The sequence below is a fragment of the Gracilinanus agilis genome, chromosome 1 (assembly GCF_016433145.1).
Source record: "Gracilinanus agilis isolate LMUSP501 chromosome 1, AgileGrace, whole genome shotgun sequence".
In the NCBI taxonomy this organism is placed as follows: domain Eukaryota; kingdom Metazoa; phylum Chordata; class Mammalia; order Didelphimorphia; family Didelphidae; genus Gracilinanus; species Gracilinanus agilis.
Genome location: NC_058130.1, coordinates 721,441,655 through 721,466,514, shown reverse-complemented (window position 1 = coordinate 721,466,514; position 24,860 = coordinate 721,441,655). Strand labels below are relative to the sequence as shown.

Below are 24,860 nucleotides of genomic sequence, written 5' to 3'. Positions count from 1 at the left end.
TATACAAAAAGAAATGTTCAACAAGCAGTTAGAAATACGATTCTGGATCTTAAGAGAGAGGTTAGGATTGACAATTAAGACTTAAGAATAAATTAGGTAGGTGATAGTTGAAGCCTTAGAATTCTCGAGATCACTATGGGGAGAAAGTGTAGTGTGAAAAGAACTAAATATAGAGCCACGTTAAGGAATTGGGAAGAGTCTCAACTAGGTTATTCATGAAGATTAATAGTTTAAGACAGTGATGGGCAAATTATGGCCTACTGGCCAGATGGGGGTGGGGGTGGGGGTCTGAAATGTTCTATCTGACCACACCACATTATTCCTGATCTCACAATACAATGAGTAGGATACAATACAATGAAACTTTGCAAGAGCTGCCTTAGAAACAGACTGACAGATGAGCATTTCCTTTCCTTTGGCCCCCTCTTATAAAAATAAACCCATCACTGGTTTAAGAGGTAGGAAAATAAAGGCAGAAGGAGTATAGTGTCATTGAAGCCTAACATCTAGGAAATGTTACATGGTCAGCAATATCAAAAGATGAACACTGAGAAAAAACCTTTAGATTTGTCTAGTAGTCGTGATACAAACCAAATTACAAGTGTTTGAAAAGTGATGATACTACTTTATACAGTGAAAGGAAGAAGAGAGTGGGGGGGGGGGGGTCTTTATTTTGATTGGAGAGTCTGCTCAAAGTATAAAGTTATGAAGGTAATGATAGAATAAGTACATCAAATCTTAAGAATATTGGAGCTGTGGAATATCCTTTCATTATAAAAGAGATAGTTTGATTACCAAGAATAGGAAGTATAAGTATACTTGCCGATTGCTAAACATAAGAAATTAATTGAGATTGATATATAATCAAAACTGAAATGACATCATGGATCCATTACCAGTTATGGGGAAGTCAGACCATAAGACACCATTTTTTTTTAAATTTGATATTTAGGTTGTCAACATGGAATCTAAAAACCCCAAACTTGTGGCCTAGTAAGATCTGATTAACCCCAAGTTTCAGGACCAGCTGGTCAGCCGGACACTCGAAAGCTTGTACTAGTTCCCTGTTCCTTTGGGAAACTACCCCTGAGGAATCTCAGGCTAGCAGTTTCAGACTGAATAAATGGACCCTAAGGTAAATGACAATCTTAGTTGGGTGGGCCATTTTCGTGGACACAGGGCAGGGCCTCATACAAAGAAGAATAGGGCCATACGCCAAGGTTGAAACATTTGCTATAGTGTAGTGTAGACACTCTGTGTACTTATAGATGACAATTCTACCTATATTAATTTACCTATTTTGGCTTATAAAATACATTTATATATTACAATTATACATTTTTGTTATTTAAACTATAAATATCGCAAACTTATGTTGTTGGTTTTTTTCTCCAAGTGACACACCACCCGAGTTATGCTCATTTTTTAGCGAATTTTGACCCATCAAGCTCAAAAGGTTGCCTATCACTGGGCTAAGCAAAAGCTGAGTGCTTCTTTTTGCCTTCAGAAGCTTCTCCCATTGTACCACAGCCCCCTTTCAGGATCTAACTCGGAACCTTCAGCTTATGAGGCTGCCTGTTGCACTAAGAAGGCACTCGGCTTTTGCCAATCCCCAACTATAGTTTTCAATGATGATGCCAACTGAAGGTAATAGCCTAACTGACCTTTTGTATTCAGTATTAGCTTTGTTTTCTTAATTCCCATTCTTCAAGATGCTTTGGTTATTATTCTGTTAAAAATATATTCTGCAAAGATTATGGAGAAACAGAAATTACTCTAACCATTACTGATTTAAAAGCAAATGGGGAAAATATTGTTGGGAAACAATCTGGCAAAACACAGTAAAAATAAAGATGATAATACCCTTCTGCTTAATTTAATTATTGGGGAATTTGTCCTGAGTGTTTGCAATGGGAGGGAAAACCTGTCTTTAAAGATATGGCCTCATTTTTTGCAATTGTAAAGTAACTGGAAACAAACTTCGCAAAATCTATTTAGAAGGCATCTGAGAGACTATCTAACTAGTCCATACCATTCTTTTGGTACAATATTTTAATTCATGTTTATTTTCACTTCTGACTTCTTCCCCTCCCTTACTCCTCTTTGGGAAGGCAAAAAACAAACCTCGAAGTCCCTTCCAGCTTCTAAGTCTTTGATGCTATCACAAGTGTCAGGTATACTAGGAAATCTGAGAAGACCTGAAAAGGAAAGCAATGAGCAGAGAATCTTCATGATTTTGATGGTGGTATGACTGAAAAGTTGATATTTATGTCTTTATGCATTTGAAATTCATATATTAAAATGTAGGAAGTTCCAAAGCAATTTCATTTGCTTGTCTTCATGTTTAATATTAAGTTTTATGAAGCAATTTAAAAAATAAAGATTAGGGAGCCATCTGCTCGGTAGTATATTAGCTACTTAGCAGACTTCAGACTTTTAACACAGATCTTAAAAAAGAAAAGAGTCAACAATATATGTGGCCAAAAAAGCTAAACATTATCTTGTTTTGGACAAATTACAGATAGCTGGATTCTTAGAGATCAACTAGTATAATGGAAAGGAGAAAAGCAATCAGATTACAAGTTCAAATACTGCCTTTAACACACATTGCCTTTGATTTTGAAATAGGTGAAACACAGCTCTTTTTCCTCTCTCTCCTCTGTAAACCATTGTTCATTTACCTCCTTTCATGCTACACTATACTGCTTATACTTCTATAGAAAAATTCCTCTTATCTCCTGTGTAATTGGAGTTTTAAAGACCACTCTTCTGTCATCTCTCATGCTATGCTGTATTTCTTACACTTCTGTGGGTAAATTTTGTTGTAGTTTTTAATTACTTTGAAATATTATAAAATTTTTGGATCATAATTTCTTGATTCCCATTTAGAAGTGAGAGTTAGTTGAGGAGGAAGGCTGTTGATTTCAACCAGAGGGGACCCTACTTTTGATTCTACAAGAACACATTTTCATTCTAAAAATATCAAACCTTATATGGTCTTAAGTGTAGCATCTGATGGGAAAACTTTAAATGCCTTCTTCATGTAAAAGGGATCTGTTTTTGTATGTATATTATTAAATGATACATTTTCAGTACTCTTGGGATCCTGTTTTTAGATCCATTTCCGGTGTACTTTTAGAGTTTGCCATCATTTAGTCTTTAAAGCATTGCCTTCTTTTTAGCCTCAGAAAAAGTTCATTTTACTGTGGTATCAACAAAGTATTTTTGTAAAGGTCTGTCATACAGCATTGTCTCCTGTTTGTCAAGAGCAACTTTTCTTCTCATTGGGCTGAAAGACACATCCACTACATTTCCCTTCAGTAATCCTTGTTTATATAGCCTATCCTTCTACAATCAAGCCTCATTCTATACTTCCTCTTGTTCTCTTAAGTACCAGTACTTCATTAAAGCTGCTGTTTCTTTTTAGGTAATGACACACCAAAGAATTTGTTCATCTTTTCAGTGTTGAATGCCCCAGATAATTCTAATAGGTGAGGCCCTCTTTCTTTGTGTTCTTGTAATGGAACCCCTGAAACTGATCTGTTTGCTGAATAGGAACTTGGCTCTTCTCACCCCATATCTTTGAATATTACAGTTTTGATCTTGCTTCTCCCAGGTTGGTTTTTTGTTGTTGTTGTTTGTTTGTTTGTTTTTTGCTGCTTTTTTTTCTAGCTTTAGGTAATATGTTACATATTCCCAGTATGGACACTGCTGAAATCACTATAAATTTTTAATACAACTTCCAAATGGACTATTTTCATCTTGTCCTTTTGCCTGGGTAGAGTGTTTTCCCACTGCAACTCTTATGGATTAGCTAGTGTTGTGCCTGAAAGATTTCCATAAAAATATTAGGAAGCTACAGTAGCTAGTGAATTTGTTGACTTAGTACCATTGTGTTTCCTTTTTTTCTAGGAAATGGCCTTTCACAGTTTTTATCATCATCCCTTTCCTACTTTGTCTAATAATATACCCACCCTACTTAGTTCTACATCTGAAGCTGTGTTCTTACTCCCATTCCACCCTCTTGCCTTTGGGGAACCCACTTTTTCTGCCAAGAGTTTTTTTGGGAGAGAAATTTCTAGCCTCTTTGTGTCACCTTAGACTTTATCCATTCACCAAATATTTTGAGTGCTTACTTGTAGCTCTGGGACAGAAGGATGATATGTTAATTGACCTCTCTTTTGCATTTAGCCCATTCTTCCTTGTATTGTAGTTATTGTTTGCATTCTCCTTTTCAACCCCCCCCCCCCTTCCCCCATTAGACTAAAAGTTCAAGCAGAATAGGACTTGTGTTGTACCTTTATTATACTCAGCACAATGTCTTACACATGACAAACACTTAATAATGTTGATTGCGATTACCTGAAATACAGGTGAAGGTATGATCCTTGCCTCCAAAAGCTTGCTGTATACTTAAGAATTTAAGATAAACACACCAGAAGAGTTAAATAGCAGTGGTACAAGCAAATAGCTATTAAGGCCACTGGAATGAGTGACCACGTTGTTTGGATGGTATCATCTGAAAGAAAATTGAAGCCATAGTGGACAACATTGCATCACTTTGACCCTCTAGTGAGAAAATGCCATCAAGTTAGCAATTTCTCATTTATTCCATCCCAGGTATCTCAACTTCTCATTATCAACCTACATATTTGACTCAAGGTTAATCCCTCCATTTCATATCTGATGAATCATACAGAGTAAGACCCTAGGCCAGTGGTTCTTACCCTGGAATCCATGAACTTATTTAATAAATGTATTTCAATTTAGTTTTCTTCATAATCTTGAATGTATCTTATACATTTAAAAATTATTCTGAAAAGAGGATCAGTGGGCTTTGACAGACTGCATAAAGGTTCTATAATACAAAAGAAAGGTTAAGTAAAAACCCTTGCCTCAGCAACTTTCACTGGCTTTTTGTTTGTTTCTCTTTCATTTCTGATGTGCTCATCTCATAGTGTAGATAAGATGAAAGGCATTTATTTTTGGCCAAAAGGTATCAAAATGTGAAGTTGTTTTTATTATGGTTAAAATAAAAGTTCATCAATTATATGTATTGACCTCAGTGAGGAGAAGATTTAAGGTATAGACTAGAGGCCTTGGGACTCTAGTATAAAAATAGAATCATAAAGTATTTAGTTTGAAAAGTCTTTTTCAAACCATATACTTTAACTCCTTATTTACAAGTATTAGTACTGAAGTCTAGGGGAGGGTATATGAGCTGAAAGGGTCCACACTGTTATTAATGCCATCACTTGCTTGACAATATAACCCTCTCCAACATATCTCTTAACAAAGTGGTCTGGAACCCACATTTCCTGGATCCCATTGTGCTATTCTACCCTGATGGGGGCTCGATTTTAAAATAATTTGAAGTTTAAAATGTTACAGTTCAAATATATATTTTGTTGGTGTCTTTTTTTCCCCTTTATGTCAGTCATGTCTCAATACTACCACTCTCCAGATTGAGCCCTCCATTGCAACACAGAAAAAGTGAAGCAAAAATATTCTATACAGAAGTCCTGCTTTATTTGCACTGTAGTTAGTCATTGTATTATACTGTTTGATCATTTCTTTTAAGGGGAAAAAAGGTTATTCACTATACCCATTTTGTTTTCTTAGCAGTAAGTTTCAATTCTATAATCTATATCTTGGATTGCTGGAATAGCTTAACCTGTCTTCTAGCCTTTTCATCTTATCTGATCTAGTCTACATACTACTGGTACTTGGGGGTGTGTGTGTGTGTGTGTGTGTGTGTGTGTGTGTACACAATGGATATTATGCCAGTGATGAGACTAAAGAGTTTAAATAAGGACACAACAGGAGAAAAGATAGAAAATGGTAAATTAGAGTCAGATCATAGATTGCCTTAAATGTCAAGACTTAAAAACCTCATGTTTTTCCCTTAGCTCAGAAACGTCTAGTGTCTCTCTTTTGCCTACCAGACAAAATCACAGAACTTGAAAGCTGAGTAAAACAAGACCAGTTTTATTCCTTTTCCACATGACAGCTTTTTATACCTTTAATGTTAGCTATTATTATGTCCATCAATTTTTCTTTGACTTCCTTCCTCTGACCTTCATGACTCTTGCCTGGACAAGTTCCAGTTTATTCATTATCTCTTTTAAAACCCAAATTACCCAGGAATACCCAGAAGTAAGCATACAACCAACTTCAGGTTTTCATTGGCCTGTTAATTTCATTTGTAGCCACTTCAGTTTCTTAATGCTACTTATGTGTACCTCATCTTTTTTAAAAACCTAGGTTATACCTTTGGTTTGTATTCAGATTGTGCCTAACTAAACCCATGAATCTTCTTTCATGTGCCTAGTTACTGGGTTATTTCCCCATTGCTCATCTTTTTAACCTAGAGAAATAATAGTAAATGGTAATATGTTCCCTCTTGACTTTTTGTCATTCATAAATTTGGTAATCATGCCTTTGTTCCCAGAAAGGGGAGAGTCTTCACCTATTGCCTCCACTTCTGCTCCCTTCATTCATTCATTTCTCAACCCTTTGCATATTTGGTTGTTACCTTTATCTCTCAATTACCAAATTTTATGTCCTTTTTTCAGTCCTCATTCTTTTTGACTTCTATAGCATTTGACTTTTTTTTTTTTTTAAAGGAAATTGGGGGTGGGGGTCAAGTGACTTGCTCAGGGTCACACAGCTGGGAAATGTCTGAGGCCAGATTTGAACCTAGGACCTCCCATCTCTAGGCCTGGTTCTCAATCCACTGAGATACCCAGCTGCCCCACTTCATTTGACATTGTTAACCAACTGCTCCAAAAAAACCCTGGGATTTTACAAGACAACTCTCCCGATTCCCAGTTCTCTTACCTGAGAGACCTGAAAGTTTCTCAGGCTCCTGTACTGATATATCATCTATATCACACCCTTTTCATTGTGAGTGATTCCCAAGGCTCTGTCTGGCTCTCTTGTTTTCTCTCTAAAATCTGCCACAGTGGTGGTTTCATAAGCTATTGTGATTAATTATCTCTATGGAAATTATTCTCAGTTCTGTATATGCAACTTTACAACTTCACAAGTTTTTCTCCTTAGCTCTAATTATACATCCTTAGTTACTTATTGAATATTCAATTACACTATATAAAATGTTTTTCTTGGGGTGGTTAGGGAATAACTGCTCGATTCTTATTTTGTTTCTATTTTCTCTACAAAAATGAAATAATGGAAATTTAAAAATTAAATGACTATTGGAGAACTTGTATATCCCAGATAAATAAAAGCATATAAGTAAAAGAGCATTTACTTGTCTTCATTGAAGTCAGATCATTTAGCCCATGTTTACTACTATATCTTTCGGTCCTGAAAAAAAAATTGGCAAATGTGATTGCTAAGCAATGGTTGGTAGTGTCTAAAAGATCATAAAAAAGATGAGTGGTATACCATAAGATTGTAAAAAGGAAAAATATAGAGTAGCCCTTTGGTCAACATTTGGACCCAAGAACAGGGTGGGCTTAGTGGAAACTCTTGGGTTATAGGCTTACAGTCAAAATGCCTGTTAGCAAGATTTGATATCACCCCAAACTGTATTTTTCTTAGCTAATTATTATAATTTTTATAAAGCAAACTATATTATTTGACTATTAACTCAAGGCTAATGATTATGTTATTAAAATCATAAAGGCTAATACTATTATAATCATAAAAGGGGTTAGGGAGTTTCACACTCACAAAATATGATTGCTAAACAATGGTTGGTAGTGTTTAAAAGGTCGTAAAAACATGAGAGGTGTACCACAAGATTGTAGAAAGGACAAATGTTGTCCTGTTTTTTAAAAACAGAGAAAGAGAATAATCTTTGAACTATAGGCCAGTGAACTTGACTTGGATTCTTGGAAAAAAAATTTAAATGAGTCACTAAAGAGATAGTTAGTGAACAGCTAGAAAGAAATAGTAACTTTAGGTAACCAATCAACATGGCTTCTTTAATCACAGGTCATATCAGAATAACTTCATTTTCTTTTTTGATATGATTACTAAACTAGTAGATAAAAGGGAATGCCTTGGATATAGTTAGTATACCTAGATTTTAGCCAAACTTTCAGTAAAGTATATAATGCTCCCCCCCCCAAAAAAAAAAGAAGAAGAAGAAGATAGAGAAATATGGATTAGACCATAAGATTCAGAATTTTTTGAGTTGGCTATACTCCAGAAATAGTTGTAAATTTGTTAAGTGTTCATGTGGCACGAAGACTCCAATGGAGTACCCTCAGGGACTATGCTTGATTTAGACAAAGGCATGGATAATATGTATGCTTATATTTGCAGATGATATAAAATTGGGAGGGAGGAATAGTATACTTGATGACAGTCAGTATCCAAAAGACATGCTGGAACATGTGACTAAATCTAAGATAAAATTCTTAGGGATAAATAGTCTTTGGTTTGGATAAGAAAAACCATCTGAACAAGTATAAATGAGTCAGCCATTCTGAAAAAGATCTGGAAGCTTTATTTGGCCAAAAGCTTAATATAAGTCAGTAGAGCATTGTAGTAGTAGCAATCTTTAGCTCTGTTAGAAAGGGCATGACTCCTAGGAATAGGAAAGTGTGATCATCCCACTGTGCTCTGATTGAACCTTATTTGGAATTAATCATTCAATTCTAGGCATCGTGGTTGACAAAGGATAAACTGAGATTTGCATAGTATTTGTGGGTAGGTTAAAGCATGTGGGCACATCTAGCCTGGAGAAAAAAAGGCTCAGGGAGCATGAAATTTGTTTTCAAAATCTTTGAAGGGATGTGATATGAGAGATTAAACTTGTTCTGTTTGGCCCAAGAAAATTGAACTAGGTTTGCTGGGTGGAGTAGTAAAGATTGTTCTTTAGATTTGAGATCAGGAAGAAGTTTATAACAGTTAACAACTATCCAAAGGTAGAATTGATTTCCTTGAAAGGGGTGAGTACCCCCTCCTTAGAAGTGTTCAAGCAGATGTTGAACAATCACTTGTTGGGCCCTATCTTCTGTAAAAAAAAAAAAAAAAAAACCTTTCCTAGTCCTTCCTAATCTTAGCTCCTTCCCTTTGAGACTAACCCCAATGTATCCTATAGAGAGCTTGTTGGTACAATTATTTACACATGTTCAGCCACCACACCCATCATGCCATAGCTGCTGCTGTGCGCGCCCCCATCCCCACCTCCCTTTTCCCTCTTTGCCTTTCTTTATATCCCCAAGTGCTTAGTATGGTGCTTGGCACAAAATAAACACTTACCTAGGTTCTCTTTCATATGGGGGTTAGATCAGATCAGTGTTTCTTAACATTTTTTGTATTCTTGATCTTTTTGGTAGTCTAAAGCCTATGGACTCAAGTACATAGAATTATAAAGAAAATCAATTATTAGAAATACAATTCTAACCAAAAAATTTTTTTTGAGTTGCCAGTGCCTGGTTTAAGAACTCCTGACATAGTTGGCCACAGATCAACTCATAAATTCTATGATTCTGTAATCTTGCCCCATGAATCCACCCTTTTCCTATATATCCCTATTTCTTTCAAGACCACCACTATCATTCTAGTCGCCTAGGTTTATTATCTCATTATTATCCTTAAATCTTTATTCTCCCTTATCCCACATATTATAGTGGGTAAAATATGAAATGCCTGAGAAAACTAGGGTTCAGGCTTCTGAGCATATCAATTTATTAAGCAATGCATAACAAATCAATTCCAGGCCTTCCTTAGCTTTGGCAAGAGACCCCATATACAGGGAGAGACAGACTTTTATAATAAAAATAATCAAATAAGACCAGTTAGTTAAAAGAATTAAGCAGGATATAAAATTGTGATTTGATTTCTAATTAGAGGAAAGTTGGAAAGGGGAAAGTGAGCAGATATAATTCCTCAAAAACAGAAAAAGAGGTATCTCACTCTTCCCCTCCCGCTCCCCCCTCCTCCCCCCCCCCCCAAGTGTCTGTATACAATCAAAGGACCATGGAAGCAATAACTGATCAACTAGTATAGGGCTAGTTTTCATATAAGACATGTGAGTTACTTGAATTGTATAATTGTGAGAAAACTGCACCAATCTTTGGATCTAACTGCATTTCTGGTCAGCATAACCTGTAGGACCTTAGTTGAGGATTTCTTTGTAGCAGATAGAGGTGGTCGAGCTCTCAGACTAGGTTCAAATAATGCAATAAAGTTTTCTCACAAGACAAAAATTGAGCTACGCTCATAATTGAATAGAAAAGGACCTGAGCTGGCTTTAGTACTGAGTTACAAGATGGAATTAGTGTGGTTCACTCAATTCCCACAATTAACCACTTGCTTTTCTAATCCCTTCAATTCTTGCTATCCATTCATTTGCCAGATTTTGTCATTGCCACCTCTACAATATCTATCCCTTTCTCTCTATTGAGTTTTCTCTACTTGACCTCTCAGTGCTAAGCTATCATAAAGTCTGCCCAGGAATCTTAACTTTTCATCCAAGAAAATCATGGAAGGGTTTGTCAAGCAGGGCTTCCAAAATATGGGGAGGAATTTAAATGGTTGGACAGAGGGAAAGAAACATCTTATCTAGGGGCAGGAGAGTCAATCGTGTGTGTGTGTTGGGGGTCCATTTTGACTGGTGATTTTGTGGAAATAGGGGAAAAGTTTGGAAAAGATTGTGCCAGAGTGTACAGAGCACCGGGCTGGGAACTGAGGGAGATAAAAGCAAAATACAAGAATACCTCTTGGTTTCAAGAGCTTGACACTGGGGAAGATTAGAGCAGCGATATGAAACAAGAAAAACAAAGAAAACAGAATGTAACTGAAACAAAGGGACAGGTTCAGACAATACAGAGCTCAGAAAAAAGGAGATTTGTAAATCTCTGATTCTTTTTCAAGTAACTTATCCCATTTTATATTTGTGAAAGTGAGTTTTTTCCCTACTCAAGCCCCAAACTCTACATTATGTTATCTAGCTGTCTGGCATACATGATACTCTACCTCTTTATATGCCTGTCTCTAGGGTCTAGGGATACACTCCCTCTTTACCTCTACCTCTGGAAGCTTTTTCCAGTTCTCCACCTGCCTAGTGCTTTTCCTTGCCCCTCACATATAACTTGTATCTATTTTATATGTGTTTATGTTCTTTTTTTAAACTATTCTTTGCTAGACTATTCTGAAAGCATTTATTTGGGGTTGCCAGAAATGTTGGAATAGGACCTTTCAGTGAAGTGGTTTCCAAAGCTTCTTCAAATTCAACCTAACCCAGCTATCTAAACTTATGCTTCACTACTCCTTATATCAAATCCTACCTCCTTCATGAAGCCTTAGTTCTATCCCATCGTTGGTCTTTCTCTTTTTTGAGCTCTGAATTGTCAGAACCTATCTCTTTGCTTCAGTTATATCCTGCTTGCCTTTCTTGTTTTGTAGCTCTACTATTAACAAGATGTCAAGCTCTTGTCCGGAGATATTCTCGTATCTCTCAGTTCCTAGTCCAGTTTTCTGCACAGACATTTCCTTTCTTTTCTAACTTTTTCCTATTTCCACACAATCACCAGTCAAAATGAAAATCCCTCTCAATGCAATTGACTTTCCTGCCCCTAGATCTGAAATACTCTTTCCCTCTATTCACCATTGACATTCCCACCTATCTTTTGCGGCCCAACTCACATGCCACCCGCTCCACAAATCCTTTTGTGATTTTCTTGGATATTAATAGTTTCATGGTGAACATGGTGTTTTTTATTGTAAGATACTGTTTTATATCTTTGTTAGTGTCTTAGTCCCCTTCTAGACTCATACATATTACCTCCTCAGTACTTAGTACATGTGTTCTAACCACAATAAACCCTAAATAAACAGGCGCTGTTAAAGGATAAGTGATCTTTTTGGGTAGATTTTGGCACTGAGCCTTTGTGGGGTGTCTTTTTAAGCACCTGAATTTCAGAGATGGTAATGGGATCTCTCACACATCCTGCATGCCTTCCTTTGGTAAAGAAGTATCCTAGATTCTCAAAGGCCATGCCCCTCCCAGTTTAGAAAGACTTTACGTACATGCCTTAATTATGTAACAAATTATAGAGAGTTGGCTGACTATCAGGTGATAGATGTTTCTTAGCTATAGCAACTCATTAAGACCATCTGCCAAGAGGCAGTGTTTTCTCTGCATTGTGGAGAAAATACCCATGTCACAACTCTAAGTATCAGAATGACAACTTGACAATCCATAGGTGTAAGAAGAATGTTTTCTCCTTTAGAATCAGTGCATTCTAGGCTATCTGTATTCACCCTACTTATTTTTTTTTAAATATATATTATTATAGTAGAATAGTTTGGAGTAGTTTTACTGATACTTTAAAAAATCACTTAACATTTATAGCTAAATTTTATTTTAAATATTAATTTTACTTTTGAAATAGGTTTATTAGAAAAGTAATATTAAAACCACATGAATTCTTTGATTTGTTGAAATAATTTAAAAATGTGTAGGCTTATAATGTGATTACTGTCCGTCTGATTAGCTCCAGTACTAGAAGTAGACAAGGTAGAACTAGGCACACTGAGTATAAAGAGATCATTTAATTTTACTCTTTATGGTGTCAGAACATTACTCTTAAATTCTTAATTCCATATGTGTTTCATTTTGGTACATAGTGCATATCTGGGCCTTTATTGTATGGACATTAGTAAAGAATACACCATTTTCCCACCTTGTTCAAAGTACCAAAAATGATTGTTGCAGCTCTTCTTAATATATGATATGTTAGGAATATCTCTGAGTTACTGAATTTGAGAAGGTTTGAGAAAGTTTACTTCCTCTTGACTTTTTGGGTATCTGTTGCCATTTAAAAACAAAATTGGGGCAGCTGGGTAGCTCAGTGGATTGAGAGTCAGGCCTAGAGGTGGGAGGTCCTAGGTTCAAATCTGGCCTCAGACACTTCCCAGCTGTGTGACTCTGGGCAAGTCACTTGACCCCCATTGCCCACCCTTACCATTCTTCCGCCTAGGAGCCAACACACAGAAGTTAAGGGTTTAAAAAAATAAAAATAAAAATAAAATAAAAACAAAATCCGTCTTTTCACTTGTTAGATGTGGTTGTAAAATTAGCTTAATCAGATGACCACTTCTAAATGTCTAATGTCAATCTGCTAAAATAAAATTTTCCTAATTGTATGAGTATTCTAGTGCATCTTATTAAAACTAATTAAACTGAATCTCTTTAACTGGTTAAATTAACTTATTAAATCACATTGACTTTAGTTTAATGAATACTTGAACAACTTCACTTGTGTCACAGCTGACTTTTTAATAGGTTGAGATCAAGCCCTGAAGCTATGCCCAGTCCTTTAGGTTAGTTCAGTTTCCCCATCCATAAAATGAAAGGTGTTGGACTAAGAGATCTCTTAAGTTTTAGGATCAGTTCCATTTTCATTCTGTTCATTTTTTTTTTTTTTCATATTTTCCCTTCCTGTCAAACATGATAAGTTCAGTGACCTTCTTCATAAACATTGCTTAGGCTCACCTATGGGCCTACTCCTGACTAGTAGCAGTAATACCTAGTATTAAGTAGGAGATCCTCTCTGGACTACTGAGGTGACTCAGAATCCCCTGGACCCAATCAGCCCTCTAGTAATGTTATCAGAGGTATCTTACTCTACCTAGAATGCCAGTGAACTAAGAACTGGGAATGGGGAAATATCTGACAAAATAAATGAAAATTTAGTATGACATAGTCAATATGCAGCCCACACGGTTCTATTTATTTCTCTTTGAGTTTGACCCACTAGCATAGGCCAGAGGCATATCATTCAACAAATATTTATTAATCAACTACTAGACACTGTCTTCACACTAGGCAAAAAAACAATAACTGAAACAGTCTCTGCATGAAAGGCATTTGTTTCACTGGGTGAGGAAAATAATCTTTAGGACTCCAGACTTGTCCCCAACAGTTTGCTCTGTAGTGTAGGAACCTTTCCCATTGTTCCAGGAAATAGAGGTAAAGTTGTGATCTGTAGCCTAAAGCAGTGACTTGGAGGGAGGGAAGACACATTGAGAGTCTTTCACAAGATTCTTTTTAAAATCCCATGACTCCCCAATTTCAGCAGCTGCCCTATTCTGTCATAAATTTCTTTATGGGTTTGAGAAGCTGGATACTGTTACTTGGAGACCTTATGGCATTCCTGTTTGTCAGCTTCTTTCCTGTCCTTGCCAGACTTAGATTTATGAGGCCCTCTCAGAAATCGCTATTTGAATCTCTTGGCTAAGGAACAGACCAACAGTGGCAGGTATTTTTGAGGCCTTTATTGGGTTTGACATAGTTACAGTTTGGCATAACCCTCTGCTCAAGCTTCCTACATCATGGATTTTTGATCCTTATAAAAGAATGACAATAGAAAAGAAACTTTGGGGGGATGGGGCCGGACATTAGCTGAAGATACTATGTGGAAACTGCTGGACTCTGCTCAGCAATGGGGCCTGAACAAAGAAGAGGAGAGTCTGTTCCCTCTGTGTCCCACTTGAGCAGGTTCCTGGGTCTCCTTTGAAATGAAAGAAAGGGGAGAGGAGGTGGGAAACATGAAAAGAGGAGTGTGAACTGAAGGAGGGTAGGGAAGAGGGAAGGAACCTTTTTTTCTTGGGTGGCAGTTGTAGCAGTGCCCTAAATTTCTGCATTTCCAGCCCCCACCCCTTCCCCCCAGCCAATATTGTTTAATTTTACTTCAGCTATAGGACCTTATCTTTTCTTCTCTGCAGAGATGGCACCAAAATCCAAAAAGAAAGGTCATCCTGGGCGGGAACCAAAGAAGGTAAGTAACTGGAGATGGTTCAGCTATGTGGACAAGAAACCCCGTCTCAGATTTCTAGAAAGAGGGCTGCTGGGTTCCCTCTGCCCTTTGAAGAAGAATAGGTCCAATAATCCATTCTGGACTGGATTGTTAAGTCATTCTTTCCTTAACTCTTTACCTGTTATATCTTTTTCTCAGCACCACCATCACCACCATCAGCAGGCACCACCACAGCAGCAGCCTCCCCCACCAACAACTCAACTACCGCAACAGCAGCCCCCAGCCCAACCACCACCACCACAACAGCAGCCCTTACCACCACCAGCCCCTCCCTCTATCCCTCAGCAGACAGCCCCACCAATGAAGTCCTCCCCACCTCCCTTCATCCCTGCCCAGGTGCCAGTTCTTGAGCACTCACTCCCAGGGAGTGTCTTTGATCCCATCACCCACTTTGCCCAACCAATCATACACCTCTCCCAAACTGAGCTGCCTCCCCACCTCCCCCAGCCGCCTGAGCACAGCACTCCACCTCATCTCAACCAGCATGCGGTAGTTTCTCCTCCAGGTAAGCAATGGAGCAGGAGATGAAAGGGGGGAAAGGGTGGAATAAGGTTCCCAAGGGGCCTATAGTAATGGCACTGCTCATAGAATCATCTGGCTAGTGAGATCTTATTCTGCTATGAAGTTTCTTAACCAGCAGGGGAGAAATGGGGAGGTATTATTGGCTGTATATTGTTGGAAATTGAATTATTACTTCTTTCTTCCAGCTTTGCACAATGCTCTGCCCCAGCAGCCATCAAGGCCTAGCAATCGAGCTGCTGCCCTGCCCCCCAAGCCAGCCCGCCCCCCAGCTGTGTCACCTGCACTCTCTCAGCAGCCCCTTCTCCCTCAGCCACCAATGCCTCAGCCACCCCAAGTCCTATTAGAGGATGAAGAGCCGCCTACCCCACCTCTCACTCCCATGCAGATGCAGATATACCTACAACAGCTACAGAAGGTGCAGCCATCCACCCCTCTCCTCCCTTCTGTGAAGGTGCAATCCCAGCCTCCCCCTCCCCTACCGCCTCCAGCCCATCCCTCTGTGCAGCAACAGTTGCAGCAGCAGCAGCACCAACCCCCACCACGGCCCATGCACATGCAGCCCATGCAATTTCCTCCCCATATCCAGCAACCACCCCCCCCTCCCCAGCAGCCCGCCCACCCACCTCCAGGGCAACAACCGCCGCCACCGCAGCCAGCCAAGCCTCAGCAAGTCATCCAACACCATCCTTCACCACGGCACCATAAGTCTGATCCCTACACAACCAGTAAGTGGCAAATAGGGAATAAGTAACACCATGGGAGATATGCAGTAGCTCTAAGAATGAGGGCTTCTTTCAAGCTCTGTTTGGAATTTCCCTGTATCATCATCTTGTGTTTTATTTACTGAACAAGTAATTCTAGAATACTTGTGCTTATACTCATAATATCCAGGATGGAGTTTTTAAATTTTGTTTTGTTTTTTAAAGAGAGAGAGTAGTGAGGATAAAGAAATTTAATTTTTTTTGTTTTGTTTAGTTTTTTTTTAAACCCTTAACTTCTGTGTATTGGCTCCTAGGTGGAAGAGTGGTAAGGGTGGGCAATGGGGGTCAAGTGACTTGCCCAGGGTCACACAGCTGGGTAGTGTCTGAGGCTGGATTTGAACAAGTCCCCATGTGAGGAGCCAGCATAACTGAATTGTAGAGTATATAGTTAGGAAGACTAGGAAAAATAAGAAGGGGTCAGATGGTGAAGGGCTTTAAGTGCCAAGAAAGACCATTTTATATTTGATCATGAGGGTAATAATCACTCTTTTATTGTGTAGGAGGCCAACATGGTCAAAACTGCAATATATGGGGAAATCATTTTGTCAGCTGAGTAGAGGATGGATTGTATTGGGGAAAGACTTAAGGCAGGAAGACTGACTAGTCTACTCTAGTAATATTCCAGGCAAAGGTAATGAAAGCATATAATAGTATAAAAGAGAAGTTCTTCCCAATCCATTATTTTCTTTAGGAATAAAAGCAGATTTGTGGGTGGTGGTTTTGACTGGCCCAAAAGGTCATTCCTGTTAATGACATACGAACAATAACATGATGGCTAGGTGGCATAAACTTTATCTATTTTATACTGGCTTTAGGGTTTGTTTTCTGAGTGGAAAGGATAAAGCTTTTAGCTGATGTCTGGTAAATTAGGTCCAAAAGTGAGCTGCCTCATGCTAAATGAGGCTTACTAGATGAACAGAGTTACTCAATCCAACCTGGAAAAGAGTAGTATTGGTAAGGAATTACTAAACCACCTGGGGAAATTTGGTGCATTGACCTCATGTAATCCACAGGCAGCAGATTTGAAAAAAGCAAAATTAAACTCCTCTCTCATGTCAGTACTTGAGCTGAAATTCCCAAAATGAAATATATAATGTAAAGTGAATATTGAAATTGAAGAAACTCTTTAAGAATGGACCCTAGCCTGCGAAACAGTATTCTATATATTTGGCTAATGGATGGAAAGCCATGGCTTTGGATAGATCAGCTTTAAATTAAGAGCAATTGACTATGTTGTCCATTTTATAATTTATCACACCTTTTCCACTGTCTTGAGATTTTGTAGAGGGAAGTCTTTGTCAGGGATAGGTGAGATTAGATAGCCTTTGATATTCCTTTTCTTTGACTGAGTCATTTTTCAGCCCTTTCCAACTCTGAGACCCCATTTGGGATTTTCTTGGTAAAAATACTGAAGTGGTCTGCCATTTCCTTCTCCAGTTTATTTTACAGATGAGGAAACCGAGACAAACAGGATTAAGTGACTTACCCAGGATCACATACACAGCTAGTAAGAGTCCGAGGTAGAATTTGAACTCGGGTCTTCCTGATTTTAGGACCAGCACTCTTTCCAATAGGCCATCTAATATTACTGCCTCTGGTAATCTGTAATTCTACCACATTTGGATTGGAGCCTTAATTCTGGAGTGTTTGCCAATAATTTAGTCACTTACAACTCTCAGAGAGTACAAAGAAGTTAAGGAATTGGCTCAGAGTCACACAACTAGTATTTATCAAAGGCAAGACTTGAGTCAATCTTCCCAGTGGTCTTTTCTCAGTCTCTTCCTTCTTAATTTCATTATGGCATTTGACACTGTTGACCACCCATCTCTTCCCAGATAATAATTTTTCTCTGGATTTTCATGATAGTGTCCTTGGTTCTTTTATCTGTCTTGCAAATCTTTCTCTTTCCATCATTTATATCTTAACCCTTCACTATAGATGTTCCCCAAGTCTCTGTAGACTTTCTTGTCTTCCTACTCTCTCATTTGGTATCCTCATTGGCTTCTATACAGAAAACCAAGATCTATATAACTGGGCCCTAGTCTTTCTCCTGAGTTATAGTTGCATATCACCATCTGTCTGTTGACTGTTGCAAACTATACATCTGATAGACATCTCAAACATACCCTACCACCACCACCACTCTTCCCTCTTTTTATTTTCTTTTTCCTATCTTTTCCATCACCAAGGTTCATCACCTCTGAGTTATTCTCCACTCCTCACTCCACAGTGACTTTGAACCCTTATCTCTGCTCACTTTCCTCCTTCACCTCTCACCTAGACTGTAGTTATGAATGGTAGCTTAATGCTAGCTGTTACTCTCCCAGTCTCATCTCCCCAATCTATCCCATTGCTCTGCCAAAGTGATTTTCTTAAAGTGAACATATTAACTATCACACTCCCTTACTAAATAAATACCCTGTTTTCTTTATTATCTCTAAAATACAGTATTAAAACTCTTAGCTCTGAAACAGTCCGACCCCCAAACTATCTTTCCTGCCTTCCTGCAGGCTGTAGTCTAGCCATATTAGCCTTTTTTTTTTTTTTAAGAGAAGATTTTATTTTTCTCACTTTTTTTTTTTTTAAACCCTTGTACTTCGGTGTATTGTCTCATAGGTGGAAGATTGGTAAGGGTGGGCAATGGGGGTCAAGTGACTTGCCCAGGGTCACACAGCTGGGAAGTGGCTGAGGCCAGGTTTGAACCTAGGACCTCCTGTCTCTAGGCCTGACTCTCACTCCACTGAGCTACCCAGCTGCCCCCGCCATATTAGCCTTTTTGATTTATCTCCCCCACACTCTTCTGTCTCTGCACTTTTGCCCTGCCTATCCCCTAAATTTGAATTTAGTTACCCTCTTTTCCTCTACCTTACCAGATCTTTCTTTTTAGAACTCAGCCCAAATGAAAGCCCCTATATACACTGAAATAATTCTAGCAGTACCTTTTTGTGGTAGCAAAGAAGTAGAAACTAGAAACTCATTGTTTGGGGGTAACTAAGTAGTGATATGTGAATACAATGAAATCTTACTGTGCTACAAGAAGTTATGAATAATACATAGGAAGATGTAGATGAGTTTATACAAAGTAAAAGAAACATTGCCATGAAAAAAAATATGTCTACAAAAATGTAAATGGAACCTACAGCTCTCCCTGCCATTCAAAATTAATGTCACAAAATTATAAAGAACAAATACCGACCAAAGAAAAAGAATGGATACTTTAGCATATATCTCATCAAATATGACACTGTTCCTTCAGGGGGATAGAGTGCTTACTATAGACCCACTTATCTAAAATATCTATTGCCTTATACACTCCTAATTCTCACCTGTAAACAATTTTGGAAGCAGTAAGGCATTTAAATTTCTAAGAGTGAAGTTTCTAGAGAATGAAGACCACCCAGTTAGTATGTGTCAGAGGCTGGCCTTGAACCCAAGACTCTCTCATGTCCACTTTTTTCTCTTTTTATTTTCATTTTATTTATTTATTTTAAACCCTTCCGTCTTGGAATCAATACTGTGTATTGGCTCCAAGGCAGAAGAGCGGTAAGGGTAGGCAATGGGGGTCAAGTGACTTGCCCAGGGTCACACAGCTGGGAAGTGTCTGAGGTCAGGTTTGAACCTAGGACCTCCCATCTCTAGGCCTGGCTCTCAATCCACTGAACTACCTAGCTGCCCCCATAGTAACTTTTACTTAAATTATGTCACAACTTCATTTTTTCTTGTCCTAAGGAGCCTTTAGTTCCTACCAGATGTATAGTTCTAAAAGTTAGCTTGCCCTGCTAGGATTTGGAGCCTGATGAATTATTTTGTACCTGAAGTTTGATTCATATATGCCAACTCATCAGCTTGCCCAGTAGTACTTTTTATTGTGAAATGTGATCACTGTTGAAAGAGTAAACCAGTACAGGGGAAGGCCAGTCAGTCAATTCCCAATCATTACTAGTTCCTATGCTATATTAGGGGGTTGTTGATTTTGAGCATGTGATCCTGATCTCTAACAATTATCAGCATCACTGGCAGATTTCTGTGCTTAGGTTTACCGATTTTGATGACATGTTCCCATTATAGGTCATCTACGAGAAGCTCCCTCCCCACTCATGATGCATTCCCCCCAAATGCCACCGTTCCAGGGTCTGGCTCACCAGTCTCCACCACAACAAAACGTCCAACCCAAGAAACAGGTAATGGAGCTTATTGGTCAACAGCCTGAGGTTGGGAACTAAAATGGGAATGATATTAAGTTCCTTACCTTAAAATAATGATACTGTTTCAGGAGCTTCGAGCAGCCTCAGTAGTGCAGTCCCAGCCCCTGGTAGTAGTGAAGGAGGAGAAGATCCACTCACCCATCATCCGAAATGAACCCTTTGGCCCTTCCCTTCGACAGGATCCCCCTAAGCACCCTGAGAACATTAAGGCCCCTGTCCATCTCCCTCAACGTGAGTTAGTCTGTTGTTTCTTTTTTTCACATCCACCCCACCCCCAATCAAACAGAAGTTCAATGTCATCCTAAGATATGGCCCTTCAGCCTTCCTCTCTGTGTCTCAGGGCCTGAAATAAAGCCGTTAGATGTTGGCAGACCTGTGATCCGACCTCCTGAACAGAGTGCACCCCCAGCAGTGGGACAAGACAAGGACAAGCAGAAGCAAGAACCCAAAACCCCAGTTGCTCCCAAAAAGGTAAAATAAAGTTCCCTAAAAATCACAAAAGCTTTGCTCACACACTTTTTCTTCCAGTCTTGAACAAATCATTAGGAGATGGCTTCTCAACATATGCCTAAGTGGGGTTAGAGAATTTGCAAGTCTTAAAGTAAGGTTTGCTTATAGATAGCCTAGATCATTTCTTAAGATTCTTTCTAGTCCTAAAGTTTTGTGGATTCATAAATGATTTACTAAATTCATTGCCACCATCAGAACCATTGAATAATCTTCATTAAGATCATTTGTACAAAATATTAGAAAGATGGAACCTCAAAGGCCGTGTCCCTTGCCTCCCTCTGTGTTCCTATTAGAAAGAAGACTGATATGATCTTTAATATAGGTAAACTAATCAGTAGAAGCCTCTGAACTTACTAGGACATAGGTTTGGGTGTTCTGGTGTGTAAATGGAATTAGCTTACCCTTATTCATTGTTTAGACTCTAGCCACCAGGAAAAATGTCACCTCACCCAATTTAGAATTAAGTGGGGAGGGGGGAGGTCTGTTACCCACACATGATAGTAAGTAACAAATCAAAAACAAGGGACTGCCCTTTGGGCAGTCCAAAACAGTGTTCAGGCTGCCATTTGTCCACTTGAAATTGGAGGTGGATGCAGGAAGTGATGAAAGATGATCTTTTAAATATGATGCTAACTTCCTGTGGAAGGGGGTTGGCGCTTTGAACTTGGTGTTGAAGGATCTCTGGAGAGACCTCAGGCTGCTTCCCTTTGAATTGTCACGTGGTTAAGTTAGGTTGACTCCTTGGCGTTTCTGGAGGCCTCTCTTCTTAGAGGAGGCCTTGTGGCTAGAAGCCTTGTTAAATTCACCTCTGTGCCCCTCTGCTGGGGCCTCTAAATTCCTACCTGGTTCTGGGCTCTGGTCTGGGCCAGTTTCTCTCTCAGTTTCCCTACCCTTCAACCTTCCTAATTGTAAATAAACTACCATAAAAGTCATCATGACTTGGTCTATTTTGTTTTGAAATCGAGTTAATCGATTTCTGGTTCTGGTGACCACCATACCTTAAATATCTTACACTGGAATGAGTTATTCTGTTTGTACCTAACCAAAATTTTTCTCATTTGACTAGGATCTCAAGATCAAGAACATGGGCTCCTGGGCCAGCCTAGTCCAGAAACACCCCACCACTCCGTCCTCCACAGCCAAGTCATCAAGTGATAGCTTCGAACAGTTTCGACGAGCTGCTCGAGAGAAGGAGGAGCGAGAAAAGGCCCTCAAAGCCCAAGCTGAGCATGCTGAGAAGGAAAAAGAGCGATTAAGAAGGGAACAGGAGAGGATGAGGTGAAGGAAGGGAGAGGGAATAACAACATTTATATGGTATTTGATATGTGCCAGGCACTGCTTAGAGTACTTTACAAATATTATCAGAATTGATCCTCCCAACAATCCAGTGAGGTTGGTGCTCTTATTATCCCTATTTTACAGTTGAGGAAATGGAGGCAAAGGTCAAGTGATTTTTCCCAAGGTCACACAGCTAAGTGCCTGAGGACAGATTTGAACTTGGGAATGAAAGTGAAAGGTTCAAATATCTCCCTTTCTTATCCCAAGGGAAGGAAGAATGGATTTCTGGAGAAGTCCTCCCTCCATCTCATTTAGGGTCCCTTGTTTCTAGCAGGAGCAGAGAAGATGAAGATGCCCTAGAGCAAGCCCGGAGGGCTCACGAAGAGGTTAGGAGGCGTCAGGAGCAGCAGCAGCAGCAGCAGCAGCAACAGCAGCAACAACAACAGCAGCAGCAGCAGCAGCAGCAGCAGCAGCAGCAGCAGCAGCAGCAGCAACAGAGACCAGAACAACAGCAGCCACCAGTAGCTGCAGCCTCTTCAGCTCCCCAAGCACAAAGCTCTCAACCCCAGGCCTCCCAGTCCATGCTGGATCAACAGAGGGAGTTGGCCAGGAAACGGGAACAAGAGCGAAGGCGCAGGGAGGCGGTAAGTTAGAGTATATTCTAGGAGATGGCTGACACTGTATCCTGGTTATTCAACTGGCCTTCAAATGGGAGCGGTTGACCTGTGTATTTTTAAAAGGTCTGTGTATGCTTAGAATTAGATTGGACACTTGAGAGAGGGTGGCATACAAAATCTCCTCGAGGCTTTTTGAGATTAGCCATGACCAGGTGTGGAAAATAGAACAAGTGCTTACAATGATAGACTGAAGCTTCTCAGAGAAAGATCAGTGTGGGATGGGGAAAAGAGACTTTCCAGAGGTGGCACAATTTGTACTATCCCCTTGAAAAAGAGCAAGGTTTAGAGGGAGGCATCTTTTAGTGGAATCCCTGGGGTGGAGTAAAGATGGGGTAAGATGCCAGCCTGCCTAAAGGAGCAGCAGCAGAAAGGGATGGGACTAGCTGCTAGAACATGGCTTCTGATTTACCTTTTTTCCCCTCTCTCTAGATGGCAGCTACCATTGACATGAATTTTCAGAGTGATCTTTTGGCAATATTTGAAGAGAATCTTTTCTGATAGCGCCTGAGTTTCTTCTGACTCTGATTTTCTGGCAAAACTGACTCTGCCTAGTGTTACTGGCGGCTGGGAGGGGGTGTCCCTTGGGCCCAGCCCTTGTGCATGTTCCACCCGTCGTGGGTCTGTCAGCCAAGGATCAGCAGAGTCTGCCTTACCGTTGGACTTCCCCACCCCCTGCACACACTGAAGTCAGACCCAACCTCAAGCAAGCGCTGGACCAGGTGGTTCTTAGGCATGAATGAGGTCCTCCTCTATGCCAGACTTATTCACAGTATATCCAGGATGTCACGTTCTTTACTAGTTTTCTAACCTTGAGAGTTAGGAGCCCCATCAGGGGCCTTGTCTCCCGCCCTGGCATCAGTTACCACTATCTCTACCCTACATCATAAGACCAGGGGTAGCAGAGGTAGTCCATGGAGAATAGGAACCCACCCATGTTGTTTGGGAATGGGGTGGAGGGGTGATAACAGTTGGGACCAGCCCCCAGCTGCCTAAAAGTCCCTAGTCACACTGGCTTTGCCTTGAACAGAATTCTACCCTGCCCCATCCCCTTCGAGCCTTTAACTGAGATCCGTTTCTCTGTAAGTGTTCGCTTGTGAAAAAGGGAATAGTCCAGTGGAGGTGTGTGAGTGTCCATGGCCATTTGGAGTGAGGTGGTCGTCATAGCACGCGTGTGTGGAGGCCTCGCTTGGGAGCGAGACTACCAACCAAAGTCAGTTCCTTTCCGCCTTTTTTTTTCCTTTCTGCCTTCCTTCCTTTCTGTTCTTTTTAAATCTTATTTTTTAATTTTCCTTCAGACACAAAGGCACTGCTTAACTTGGAATGGGTGTTATCGTCTCTCCTTTGAGTGGTGGCAATGGGGGTGGGGGGAGGGGGCGCCGCACTGTGGGTAGTGTGTGACCGTGGCTGTATTGTATAGTGAATATAGTTGGCATATATTTGTTTGAGGTTTGTTGGTGACTCCACCAAACTTGGTGTAAAAAAAAACAAACACAAAAAAACAAACAAAATACAAAACACAAAAAAACTGCTTATATTTTACTCAATTTCAAACTTTATTAGTCTATATTTTTTAATTGTAAAACCAGAAAGCTGCATCTTTTTTTATTTTTATTTTTTTTTTGGTGTGTGTTTTTGTTTTTTTCTTTTGTTTCTCTCTCTCCCTCTCTCTCTCCCTCTCTCTCTCTCTCTCTCTCTCTCTCTCTCTCTCTCTCTCTCTCTCTCTCTCTCTCTCTCTTCTTTTTAATGTCATATCTGTTTAAAGTTGTTTTATATACCAGGGAGTGGACCCAGGGCTGGGTGTGTGTGGCACAGCAAAGATGGTGGGCACCCCCCTCCACCATCAGTGGTCCCACCCCTACCCTTACTCCCCACCCATGGCCCAGCGTGTTTTTCTCTTTATTCTTTTTTTTTTTTTTTTTTTTTTTTTTTTTTTTTTTTTATAATTTGAACTGTTCACAAGGTTATGTGCCATGAGTACCCACTATACAGTACAATACTGGTGCCTCAGTGTTGGCCAAACTCTGGAGTAATTAACTGGTTTGACTTTAATACGGTGAATATGCATTTGGTCTGTACTGATCATGGAATAAACGCATCTCTTTTTTT

At 39.6% G+C, this 24,860-nt stretch overlaps 1 protein-coding gene across 1 annotated transcript in view; it reads left to right on the top strand.

Moving 5' to 3' along the window:
- BRD4 (bromodomain containing 4) overlaps nucleotides 1-24,058 on the top strand; it is an 85,106-nt gene extending 61,048 nt beyond the window's left edge. Inside the window, exons 10-18 of the mRNA XM_044685317.1 lie at nucleotides 14,710-14,762; nucleotides 14,940-15,306; nucleotides 15,509-16,048; nucleotides 20,153-20,265; nucleotides 20,358-20,520; nucleotides 20,630-20,760; nucleotides 21,866-22,077; nucleotides 22,412-22,721; nucleotides 23,184-24,058. Of these exons, the coding sequence (XP_044541252.1) occupies nucleotides 14,710-14,762; nucleotides 14,940-15,306; nucleotides 15,509-16,048; nucleotides 20,153-20,265; nucleotides 20,358-20,520; nucleotides 20,630-20,760; nucleotides 21,866-22,077; nucleotides 22,412-22,721; nucleotides 23,184-23,252 (1,958 nt within the window). The 3' untranslated portion in view covers nucleotides 23,253-24,058. The remainder of the gene's footprint in view (nucleotides 1-14,709; nucleotides 14,763-14,939; nucleotides 15,307-15,508; nucleotides 16,049-20,152; nucleotides 20,266-20,357; nucleotides 20,521-20,629; nucleotides 20,761-21,865; nucleotides 22,078-22,411; nucleotides 22,722-23,183) is intronic.
- The last annotated feature ends 802 nt before the right edge of the window (nucleotides 24,059-24,860 follow it).